Raw genomic sequence first — 12,992 nt, 5'->3', positions numbered from 1 at the left:
GCAGAGCTGGATCTGCAAGCGGTTTTAAAACTGAGAGTGCTGGTCTGTGTTCTCTCCTAGCCTTAGAAGGACCCATCCCAGGAAGAAGCAGTAAGAATGGAATCCATTTTCTTTCCCCCTGTAGCTGGCTACCCCATTCTCATCACATTTGACACTTCTTCTTTGGCATTTTATCTCACTGTGGAATTTTGGCTGAGTTGGAATTCCATAGCCCAAAGCAGACAAGTGACATATTGGTCAGCATACTGGTTGATCTCATTGGACCATGGGAAGGAATTACAAGGCCAGGGCCCTTGTATGAAGTCTTTCTGTGTCTTCCTAGCACGTGTAGCAGTTGTAAATTAAGGAGTCTTTTGTGTGAAGACTGGTTCCACATTGTCCATGGAACAGCCATGCCACATCTAGTCTAAGGGTGCTTATCACAGTGGGCTATAAATGTGCTACTTTATTAACACATAAAATAACAAGATCCCGCAACAGAATCACAACTCCTGCAATTTCAAAGCAGTGGTGAGCATAACCAATATGTTTAAATACCTGCAACAACTATAACATGAAGTGAAAATACCTGTGATTTCTGTTGTAGTCAAAGCCACAGGTATTAGTGATAGTAAGATGGCTTGCTGTCTACAGTCTACAGGCAAAGGAAACGCTAGGTCTCAACTAAATAGGGAATAGATGTACTTATCTCATGCAATTTCATGGTCTCCCCTAGTTTTATCCTCAGACCCTGTGGTTAAGAAGCCCAGATCTAGACCTGGGTTGTTGGCTTTCTAAACCAGGAGCACCTTAGGGGGGAAGGTTTGGACCACTGTTCTCTGTCTCCTGCTCTGCACCTCTCACAGTCTCCAGCACATGAAAGGAGATCAGCAGTATTGCTTTAAAGGACAGAGGCATAAGAGCAAACCCCTATTCCGTGGACACTGCATGTTTGCTGGAGGGACCCTGGATGGGCAGTGTGGGAAACAGAGCCCTTAGGTCATAACAAAGAGCATCGTCTGGAGTTCATTCTGGTTTCTTTTCGTCCGAAGGAAATACCTTGGAGCAAATGATGGTGAAGAGGCTGGTGAGCTGCCAGGACAGCAGTCATCTCATCATGGTCGGAAGGATGGATATACTCATAAATGCTGTTGCCCGTGAGCTCCACCTGCCATGGAAAGGAAAGGGGGAAGGGTCAGGAATCTTCTCTAGGACTTTGGGGAGGTGGGGAGGGAGGAGGTGAAGTTGTATCACAGGTGTGCACCCTCCAGGGGGAAGCAGGACCTTGTTCTCAGCTTACAACCCACGCCCTCCCCACCCCCGACCCCGACAGAAACGTTTGCCTTTTTTCAGTCAGCACTCAACTGTCTCCCAAAAGGGCCAGGAGAGTCCCAAGCAGGAGGAAGTAGAATGAAGGATGGAAAAGGTGCACCATGGATCGAGGGACCCTCCCAGTCTGGGCAGCATCCTTCACACGGGAGGTACCTTAAATCAGACTGAAGGGGCTTCCCTGGTGGTGCAGAGGTTAAGAAACTGTTTGCCAATGCGGGGGACACAGCTTCGATCCCTGGTCTGGGAATATCCCACATGCCTCAGAGCAACTAAGCCCACGACTACTGAGCGGGTGCTCTGGAGCCTGTTCTCCACAGGAAGAGAAGCTACTGCAGCAAGAAGCCTGCACATAGCAATGAAGACCCAGCACAGCCAGAAATAAATAAAATAAGTAAAATAAATAAATAAATCTTGGGAAAAAAAAAAAAGAAAAATCAGACCGGAGCCACGCGCATCCTTGACCTGCTGCCCTCGGGAATAGGTAGCCAGGAGACGCCCAGAGCAGACAGCTCCTGACCTCAGGGGCTGAGAGGAGAAACCTGGGGGCTCCCTTTGATTAAGGACAACTCTCCCCAACAGGGTCCTTCCCCTGGGACCACCGCCAGGCCTCCTTCACATGGCCAGAAATGCGTCTGGTCCAGGATCACTGTGTTAACCCCATGGTTCCCACTTGTGGGTGCTGCTGGTTGGCTGAGTGACCTCTGGGAGGGGGTGGACCACTCCAGTGAGCCACGTGACCTGAGGGCTGCTCCCCTGATATTCACACACCACCTACTTCCAGACACACCCCAGGGAGGAGCCCACGCAGGCCTGGAGGCCATGTCCCTGCTGGATCAGACTCGGCTTTTTGCATTTAGGCATGGGCCTCCCCAGGAAAGTACCACAGTCACTGTCTTTCCACAGAGGTCCCTGTAGATGACTCACAGATCCTAACCTTGAGAACTTCTGGATTGTTCTCCCGAACACAAGTGTCACGATAGGGGATGACAGAGATCCTCAGGACCTGGGCCCGCTCTCCCATCGGAAGATGGGCCGTAATATAGAATGTTCCAAAAGCTACCACCTTTTGGAGCAGTGGTGGCGGATCCTCTTTCAGAGATTGACAGTGCAGGCCAGGTTAGCGAATCAACGCACCTGGTATCTATCGGTCAGGGCCCCTGGGGCGGTGGTGGTATTTCTACTACAGCCAGTGGGAGCCCCACAGCCCAGTGCGGGAAGACGCAGAGAGGTGAGGAACTAACTGCCTTTGGGTGGCACAGAACCTTAGGTGGGTCTGAGGAACCTTCTCGGCCCTGCCCCCAGGGGAGAGGGCGCCATCTGACAGCAAAGGCAGGCCTGTCCCAACCACCCCTTCGTGGCTGTTCTTAATCAGAGCAGAGACCTTCTGAAAAGGGGAGCCCCGACGGCGCCCCCTTGTGCAGCCCCAGCAAGTGGTTTAAAGGAGAGGTTCTCCCGGGAGCTACCGTTCCAAACCAGGGTCAAGGCCATCATCAAACTAGGGGGGCACCAGAGAGGGGAAGGGGTTCAACCGACTCTTCCCACCCACTTTCTCCAACGTGTTGAGATGTTTAAGAGTTGTCTTTTTATTCAGAACAAATTATGTTTCTGGTCCGCTAAGTAATCTTGGTCCCTAAAAAAATGGTTTTCTCAGTTCTACTTTCTGTATTATTCGTGGAATGTTTTCCCCAACATTATAAAGACCAATAGAGAGAATCTGCTAACAGAAAGCCTCCCTCTCTACCTCCCCAACCTGGCACTTTCCTGATGACCCAAATGGATATTTGCCTATGTAGAAAGTTACTCTGTCAGGGCCTTCCCTGGTGGTCCAGCGGCTAAGGACCCCGAGCTCCCAGTGCAGGGGGCCTGGGTTCAATTTCCTGATGGGGAGCTAGATCCCACATGCTTCAACTAAAGATCCTGCATGCCGCAACTAAGACCCAACACAGCCACAGATATTAAAAAAAAAGACAAGAACCTACTCTGTGCCAAGTTTTATTTTTAAAAAGTTAGTACATGACTTCGTTAAAAATAAAAGAGTAAAAATGAAATATCCTTCTTTTAAGTCAGTCCTGTTAATCTTTTAAAAGTTTAAACAAACCAGCAACACTCAAGTCAGCTGTTTCCTGAGGGCAGCCCTAGAGATTCTGTCAGGTGGGGAGTAATGGAGGCTAATCAATAAGAAAGCTATTTTTTTCTTTAAAGGATTCACAATTCCAGTGGCCTATTTTTAAAAATGAAAAAATAAATAGCGTGTGTGTGTGTGTGTGTGTGTGTGTGTGTGTGTGTTAGCCTATCATTTCTCCCTTAACCCGGGTTTTTAGAGAAAAATGACAACTCTGGTTTGCTTGGAGTTTGCTTTTAGAAAAAGTAACTGATGTCTTTGTAGAGAAACATCTTCATACATTTGCAAAAGGACTTGCATCTGGGCTCACAGGGATTTGATTTGTGTTTTAATCCCCGAAGTAGCTTCATCTGTTCCCAAAGAGCCTGTTCTCATCGCATGCCTTTGGAGAATGAGAATAGTGCAGTCCATGAATGAAAAAGCTTGGTTTTCTGTACACTCAGGTTCGTGATAAACCTCTAAGGCTGTCTAGGAAGTAAAACAGTCTTCAAATCACGGAAATGTTTTTAAAGAACAAATTTGGGAATGATAAAACAGTGCTGACCTTGACTCAAAATTATGGTTGACATGGTGTTTCCTGTATTGAGATATCTATTCGTGCTTTTGAATGTTGAAAGAAATGTGACTACCTCACCAGAAAAAAAAAGAAAATTATGGTTGTCTCTATAAAACTCCCAGCTCTCATACATCAACCTTATTAAAACAGACCCTCAATGTGATATTTTAGTATTTGTAAAACCCAGCTAACTACAAAATGAATTGCTTTCCTTCTAAGAGCTTTTTTATGTTTTGCTGAATAGCTTTTCTTCCTGCCAAGAGAACTGCATATGATAAATACAGCTCTAAATGGATATATTCTGGGTCGGAGGGGAAACTCACCTAGTACTCTGGAAATACACATTGCTCTGCTTTGGGTGTTTTGCTGACTATGGTAAATTAAGCATTTTAAAATAAAATGGTTTGGGTTTCAGAGTTCAAGTTATGTCAACAAACATTAAACGCTGTTCTTTCTCTTTATTTCAAAAGTGAAAGGATTAAGTCTTATGGCTCCAAACAACACCATGGTTATTTTTACAGTTGTGCTTCCGGCCACACTCTCAAATATTACATTTTCCTTTGTGTAGCTTGTGAACGGCTATTTCATACGTATTTATATTATGTGAGAATGCATGTTAGTTACCTAGATGTTACATACCATATGCAACTTTGGTAAGGAAACTTAAACCGCAAGGATACTTTAAAATGTTTGAAGAAATACACAGCAGGTATGCAAGGCTTTTTTCCTGCTTCAAATGTAAGTTAATTAATCAAAAAACCGTGAAACTAAATCATTTAATAAACTTGGCAGATAAGGAGTGCTTCCTCAACTCTACCTCTTCCAAGCAGATGTAAGTTTGTCTTCACGAATTACTTTGGATTATGAGCGTGGCATATACCAAATAGAATTTCAAGTCGAAGCCTGACTTTTTCCCCCCAACACTTGAATTATGGGCTGAGGAGATAATTTGAATTTGGGGGTCCTCTCTGTCATTTTTTTGGTACCAAAGTCTGAAAGCAAGGATGGCCACATTTACTAATTCAAAAGCAAAAATAAATGAATAAACTCTGCCAAATGAAGTAGACTTACTCCAATATGTGCTTTTAAAAAAGTTTAATAAAGGGCTTTGAACTGGGATGGGTTTATTAACACATAAAGAATCATTTTTATACTCTCAGATAATTCAGTTATTTAGATAGTGTAGATTAAAAAAAACAAAACACTTTGCTACGAATTATCACACAATTATGGCAAACCTAGGAGTTTATATTTCCTAGGAGCTGCTAACATAGATTTTAACCCCCAAATTAAGGTGAAAGAGTCATTACTTAAAGAAAAATTATTATTGAGAGTAACTGAAACTTCTGGGAACACAGAGGGCATAGTGTAAATATAAGCTATTATCACCCTTATTCATCAGAAAACCTTTTTAAAAGGTTACTCTTGACTAGTGGGTAAAATTTTATCAACACTTTTATCTCTGGTGATTTAAAAAATCTTGAGGCCTATTTTAAGTTTTCATGTTTGATATATTTGTCTGAGTTGTTACCACTAATAAAAATAATCCAAAAGGTGCAAACATTTTTTTAAAGAGAAGTTGGGTGTTTGACATTATTTTCAATACCTTATTTTACTATTTAAGAAGACATAAAAAAATACACTTTGTGATTCGGCCTAGGTTTCCTTCTGCAGAGTTAATCGTGAACAGGAGGTAAATTTGAGGGGAAAGTTTGTTGTTGCTTATTTAAACAGTTCACCATGAAACACTCCCCAGACGTCGCCGGGAAAGTGTTTTTGTAGCTGGAGGCTGACACTGGGATAGTCCCGCCAGGAGATCAGAAAAAAATCAGCCAGGCTCAGAGACGCTCAGTTTGACTTACTTGAAATGGACACTTCTCTGGGCAACATACAGACAAAAGGCATCTCTACAGCTTTCTTGGAAAATGGTAGCGTGTAACTCCCTCCCCTTTCAAAATTATGATATACAAACTTTTATGTCTGCGTTATGACTGAGAGGAAATATAGTTTAAATTGTGATTCTGATTAGATTTCCATTTGTGGCGTTTATCATGAACACGAGCTGTATATGTTACCTAGCCAGTATTTTGGTCATTTTTAATTATCGTGTTCAAAACCAATCATTTTTATTTCCCATATGAAAAGAGAAAAATGACAGAAGGATATAGGATGCCAGACAGAACAGCCTGATGGGATGAACTGGAATGCCCTGGTATGTACACTGGTAGAGCCTTTTGATGTGTCAGGACATTTCCCATGACTAAGTATCCCTAATATGTGCCCACCAAAGGATGCTAATTGAAGTGCAGTTCTAGCTGTGATACTGCTTGGCTTTGTGTAGCTCCCTATAGTTTATAAATCACACAAGATGGGCCTTTGGTATGATTTTCACCGTGATTCTAAAGAAGCGGTACAGTAGGCGTTGCTTTCTTATTTAAATTATGGTTCAGAGAGATTAACTGCCAACCCTTATCAGACAATGAAAACCATACAACTAAATGCATTTCCTTTTTTGCTTTGGCTGCTAGGGAGCTCAGATCTGAATTTAATGTTCAGTTAAAGTGATTCTAACCAGTTTAAAGTATATTTGGCCAATCATTTTAAAAGTATGTGAAATGGGTGGGGGTGGGAAGGAGGTTCAAGGGGGAGGTGACGTGTACACTTATGGCTGATTCACGTTATATGGCAAAAATCAGCACAACACTGTAAAGCAATTATTCTCCAATTAAAAATAAATTTTTAAAAAGTATGCGAAACGTTTTGTCTTGTTTGTGACATTATTATAAGGCTAATCAAAAGTTATTGTAAGTTACATTTAAAAAGTTAAGAAATCTGAAAAAAAAAAAAAGAAATCTGATCAAGGGCACTCAGCCACAGATCAAGTCAGGAGTAGAAACCAGGCTGGGTCCAACTAAAGGGTCTTAAATAATTCTAACCATTCAGAGATTAATAAGGTGAAAATTCAGAGAATAACAACCCTAGAAAAGATAAAAAGAGAAAACTTCATATTTCCGATAGTGTTTCCCATTCTACCAGTACACTAATCCCATGAGTCACATAGGTCAAAGAGTCAAAAACCTTATTAAATCTTATCTGGGAGGCCTGGTATCATAAAAGAAGAGAAGAGGAAGAGAACAGAAAATACTGGACAATTTTAATATGTGATTCATTTTAGAAGACTCTGCAGAAGAAATATACAGGCACAGAAACCCCCTTGGACCTGGCTAAGGATGTACATCCACTGGGAAAGAAGGCTGTAAACAAATGGAAAGTTTAAGAAACATCTTGGCAGAAGAAAAAAAAAGAATATACCAGATGCAGGTTTCCAAATTGGTAATTCTGTTTTTCAATGAGAAAACTCAAGCCACTTTAATTGGCATGTTTTACTTTGGCTTAACTACAGGAGGAGAGTGGTGCAACACAGATTATTCATCTGCCTCCTGGGAGCCTATTTCCTGTATCTAATTAATTCTGGTGTGTCTTCAGTTGTAATGAAAAAAAGCACTCCGATCACTCACAATGTAAAGAAATATTTAGCCCCTACATGTATTAAACAGTGTGACTCTTAGAACCATGATCCAGGCTTGTTAAATCAGAAATGTAAATGGGCAACCATCAGTAGACTCCCCCGTAATCCAGACTGGCCACAGCCCAGAAAGCAGCCAAATCCTCCACCAAACCCTTGGCTTGACGGGGATAGATAAAACCGAGTGCCCCTCTCTCCTCTAGGGAATGACCTCCTTTTTAGAAGATGGCTCCAGGAAAATCGGTAATATTCAAATGTTCTAAAGAAACCAGGACCTTGCTGTGCAAAAAAACAGTAGTAAACTGAGTTTTATGAGTTTCTATCACAAGCATATAAAATGCTTTACTGAAACGACCACTGAACTGGAAAAACTCAGGAAAAATTACCCTGAATTCCATGTGAACACTCATAAATCTACCCCCCTTTTCTCTCTCCCCAAAGCACATTCTGCATAAAATCCACGTTCTACATCAGCTTGCCTCTTTCTTTCATAGCAACTCACAATACCACATGTAGACCATCAAGCGTGCCCTGAAAAATCTCCCTTTGTGAAGTTCTTGTTAGTGGCAGGGAGCTTTACAGTATAAGCAGAATCCAGGCGAACAGACAAAGCTGACTGTTGCAAAGATATTACTAGGCATTAGCCCCAAAGGAAAAAGAAAGTGGAAAAGTGAAATGTAACACGGAGAAGAAAAACCTAGCCTGTCGGCGGGAAAAAAAAGAACGATTTTGCAATTTTGGATTAGGTTCATACACAAAAGCAGAATCTTGGACAGACTCATTTTCAAGGCTGTCAAGATCCGCCAACGCTTAATTTATTATTTTAATTGTACATAAAATTAGATGATACCCACCTGGGACAAGCCTAAATGTACAGAAGCTGTTTCCGAAATATACATGATTTTGCCATCAGATGCTACCACAAAAACAAATCCATCCAAAGTCTGTAAAAGAAAAAGCATCAGGGTAAGAGACGATAGGTTAGAGTTAAAGCTGGTCATCATACGGTCACTGGGATGGAGCAATGTATAAAATATTATAATCAACGTATACGGTTAAACGTAAAAGAGGAGCCCTGGAGCCGTGAGACAGACGTTAGGTTTCGTTCCCCAGCCAGGCTCTCAAATACTTTTAAAGGACTTTAAAAACAGCCTTACATCTACATCACAAAAATCATGCAAAACATTTGAGAATTCCTATCAAGCTCAGTTTAAACGTAGTAGCTTTATTGTTGGGGTTATTTTAGCACTTAGCACAAATCCGGAGTTCTATGGTACTTAGGGGAAAATCTACCACTGTATAGACCATTTTATGTCATAATTGGCAGCCGTTTAAACCACTAGAACATATGCTTTATTTGCCACAATTTTCTAGTTATCCCTAAGTACCATTTGAATAATAAATTCTGAACCCTCCCACTCCCCAGAAAATAAAAGAAAATACCCAGTTATTTTTAACAGACTATGTCTACAGAATTAATTATTTAGAATTTGCAAGAGATCAAACGACCTTTGCAAAATTCAGGGAGAAGAAGGATCAATTTCTGAACAATTAAAACCACCCAAAGGATATTCTGATTTTTGCCAAAGCTGGCTAGCCCTCAAAAAAATAAAGTAAAATTATAAGATGTAATTAAGTCAAATGAAAGGTAATGATTGCATTTATGTGTGGCTAGGATAAAGGGACTAAATTATTTTTGAAAAAGGAAACTGCATTTTATTTACCCATTCATATTTTAGATCCAGAACCAAAGAAAAGCAATAAAGTTGGTGAAAGACCCATACAACCCACAACGTCGCCCCCATAAAAAATATTCCAAATTAATTTCTGGCCACAAATTCTATTTTTACAGCATGTAATTGAAACCAGATTACCTTTGGTTTTTCTAAATCCGCCCCCTCTTTGGAGGGGGGGTTGCCTAAAAAAGAATATAGAAGTGAAACTTGAAAGATATCCTTACATTCGGCTGTCTCAAATACAGTTTTGCTGCAAAAACTTCTTTGCCAACTGAACTATCATTAACTTTCCTTGTGCTGAGGTTGAAATCAACACCTTGATCAAGAGCCCGACTTTCATGTTTCTAAATCAGCTACGAAATATTTCACCAACTAAACTCTTTTTCAAAGATATGAACTAGCAATTTCTAAAGTTATCACCATGTTCGCCCATTTTGCATGCTTAACTCCAAAAATCACGAAATGAAATAATAGCGGCTGTATGAGGAAAAGAAAAAAAGTTGTATCATAATTAAATTCTGAACGTTGCCAGTAGTAGCTTAAAAAATAATACTCTTAATGGAAAATGTTGGTTCTGCCTTCAGAGCTGCAAATGACCTAATGCGTTTGCATGTATATTAACTGCAAAGCCGCCCATCCACAGACACACTTCGGAATTAAATAAATGTACAGTGGAGAAACTTGGCTTTGACTTTGCCGCCAGGTTTTCAGTGGCGCTCCTTGGCACTTAGTTGTCCCTGATATTAGTGTCCCTTGTAATATGAAGGAGCATCAAGCACGCAAAATACCGCGCGCGGCGCTGGACGTGAGCGTGGAGGCAGCGCGCAGGGGAAAGGGCTCCAACAGCGCCATTCCCGGGCGGGCTCGCGCACCGCTGGCTCTATGTTGGAAACGCCTCGGGTTTCAAACATATCCCGGGAGCTTCTCTTCCCCAGCGCGTGCGTTTAAAAAAAAAAAAAAAATCACACTAGGGCATCTGGGGGCAAAAGAGTTTTGAACAGATCTGCTTTTTCGAAGCGCGGACCTAAGTCCCTGAGTTTCGAAGCCAACTTTTTTTTTTTTTTTTAAGAAAACACAAAATAGAAGGAGGAAATGCAAAATAGCTCTCGGTAGGCATTTTTCGGTGGCAGAGACAAATGACGGGAGGGGGGAATGAATCGGGTCGTTGATGAGGCTCTGTAAAGGGCATTTGAAAGACTCTGAGACACCAGGACTTGCTGTCCCCACCTAGCGCCAGCCCCGGACTTGGAAGTGGCCGGTCGTGCGCCTGGTCACTCTGCCCCGGCCCCAGACACCGCGGGGGGGAAACCCGAGGTCAGGGCGGTTTAACAGCCCCTGGCTGAATGGCTGCGGGCTGGGGGCGCTAAGCGGCGGACCACAGACCAAGTCAGGGCTTCCTCGGTAAGCCAGGGGCGCCGCACCATGTCCTGAGCTGCCCCCACTTAAGAGCTGGACCACTCGGGTGGAACAAGGCTCCGCCCGGTGTGGTGTGACCTCAGGCCTGCGGCTTAACCTTTCTGTGCCTCGACTGCTTCCTCTGAAAAAAATGCAGTTAAAAATAGAACACACTTCTAAGCCAAGAGATGATATAGTAGATTTAGAATAGAATCTGGGCCCGGCAGTGAACCGGTCCTCTGCCGTCAACTGCTGAGATTCAGTTATGGATGCTGTCTCGACTGCAACTTCTCCAGACACACACCCAAGCATCAAGCACTTCATTGCTCCCTCTCTCTGGCTTAGAGTGTCCTTGCGCCTTCCTTCTCTGGCTCCAGAGCCTGGCAGGGTGTCAGGCACAGAGCAAGCGCTCCAAAACAGTGTACTGAGGAAAATCAGGTTGTAGAGGACTTCACCCTTCCCCTAGGTCTCAAGGGCTAGAGAGTCCTGGGGGCAGGAATTGAAAGGAGGCTAGGTGTGGGGTTCATGGGGGGGCCAACCCGAGGTTGCACTGGCTGTGCAGAACCCACATGGGGCCCTGGAGTCCTCCTCCCCAGAAGAGGAGTTATGGGGAGTCTATTGGCCCGAAGTCTGATCATTGTTGTCCTCTTCAGCCTGGGGGTTGGTCAATGGACCCTCCAGAGGCTCCCTGAGAAGGGAGCCCCCTCCAAGACTGGCGTGGCAGGTCGGAAGGGAGGCCCCATGGGGCGCAGGGCCTTGGGGGGCACAGTGCTTCACCTCCCCCTCCCCTTGCGTGGCGACCCCACTACCTGCAGCAAGTGCGATCCCAGCTCCTTGGCGACACCGTCCAGGGGCCCCGCGCGGCTGGGCTGTCCCCACGCGTCTCCTAAACCTGGACGGGAACCAAAGCAAACCGGTAAACGGCAGCACCCAGCCAGCGACCTCCGCCCCCAGGGCCCGCCCCCAGTCACCCCTTCCTTGGCCTTCGATCAAAAAGAAAAGAGGGCAGAGGAGAAATTCCCACAGAGGCCTCCAGGTCCAAGGCCACCTGGCCCGTAGGCAGCTCCTCTGGGTCGCCCGGAGGCTCACCGCTCTGAAATTGCCGTTTTATTTGACATGCCACAAGGTAATCTAATCTCCTTTGAAATCGGCCATCCTCCTATCCAAATGGGGATATGGATTCAACCAGTAAATATTACCTCCAAAGGTACCTCCTTTCTCCCTCCCCTGCGAAGCTGGCAGCTATGTATTTTCCCAAAGACAGAGCAGCCCACACTTAGAGCCCTGGCCATCTTAGAGGCGGCTTTTCTGGTTTTTTTAAAAAAATCTTTTTCAATCTCCTGGAATCCTCCCAACTCCCTGACTTTTCAGCAACCCCCTCACAGGCCCCAGAAGCACTGACCTTCTTCCAATCCAGGAGCCCCAACCTGGAAAGGGGTTCCTGGGGGCTTCCCCAAGGTGAACTCCTAACTCCCCAACAGCTGGGGGCGGGGCAGGGGATGGCCTGAGGGCCGGGAGGGCTGTGTATATACTAGACAAACCTGGGAAGTGTTTGTTGTCACACAATCGGGGTCTTGCAGCCCCTCCGCTTCTTAACTGTCCCCCAAAGCTTCCGGTGGCTCCCCACAACCTCTGGGAAGGCCACTGGAGTTGCAGAAAGTGCACCAGGGGAAAGGCAGCCCTGCTCAGCAGAATACCCTTCTCGAGTGCCCTCGGCTCAGCCGCTGTGACCCCGGGGGCTTCCAGGCTTTCTCTGCAGGAAGCAGGAAAGCCCGGTGAGATTGCAGCGCTAAGTGCCAGCTCAGAGGGACCCCCAAGCCGCTCCCTGGAGTCCTTCCTGCCGGTGGCCTGGCCTGAAACCCTCCAGCGATCGCCGAGGCTGGTGCCGATGTGACGTGGCGAAGGCCGGTCACCGCTGTCCTAGGACCCCACTCCCTCCCACCTAAACTGCGACCTTACAAGATGAGCTGGGGTCTTGTCTCTGGGTCAGAGGGCGTCCCCTTCCTCCAGGGCAGACTGGCCCCCTGGCTGCAGCTCCCGGGAGTGTGGGCCCGACCCGGGCCAGAGCGAATCCGAGGACCACTCCCAGGACAGTCCCCCTGAGTGGTGCGCAGGCACTTGGGTCTCCCTGCTGTCCCTGCGGGGCACCAGGAGCACCGCAGCTTCTGGAACTTTCAATCCCAGCAGGCAGAAAACGCACCCCCCCCCCCCAGTGCCTGGGTGCTGCAGGGCCCAGAGCACCTCCAGGCCCAGGGTCCCCCAGAGACGCTGGAGACCCCTCTACCGGCCAATTCTACCAAGCAACTAAGAAAGGTATGGCCTTTATGTCTCCTTGGAGGTTTATCC

The 12,992-nt window shown here is 45.2% G+C and overlaps 1 protein-coding gene across 3 annotated transcripts in view; it reads right to left on the bottom strand.

Moving 5' to 3' along the window:
* Nucleotides 1-12,992, bottom strand: part of SIM2 (SIM bHLH transcription factor 2) — a 53,633-nt gene that overhangs the window by 32,866 nt on the left and 7,775 nt on the right. For all 3 annotated transcript variants that reach the window (XM_024997028.2, XM_024997032.2, XM_015474132.3), the window contains exons 2-4: nt 11,456-11,538; nt 8,370-8,459; nt 1,039-1,147 (exon numbers count right to left, since the gene is read on the bottom strand). In XM_024997028.2, coding sequence (XP_024852796.1) covers nt 1,039-1,147; nt 8,370-8,459; nt 11,456-11,538 — 282 coding nt within the window. The remainder of the gene's footprint in view (nt 1-1,038; nt 1,148-8,369; nt 8,460-11,455; nt 11,539-12,992) is intronic.

The sequence above is a fragment of the Bos taurus genome, chromosome 1 (assembly GCF_002263795.3).
Source record: "Bos taurus isolate L1 Dominette 01449 registration number 42190680 breed Hereford chromosome 1, ARS-UCD2.0, whole genome shotgun sequence".
Classification (NCBI taxonomy): domain Eukaryota; kingdom Metazoa; phylum Chordata; class Mammalia; order Artiodactyla; family Bovidae; genus Bos; species Bos taurus.
Note: the sequence above shows the minus strand (reverse complement) of the source record. Positions and strands in the feature narration are given on the sequence as shown.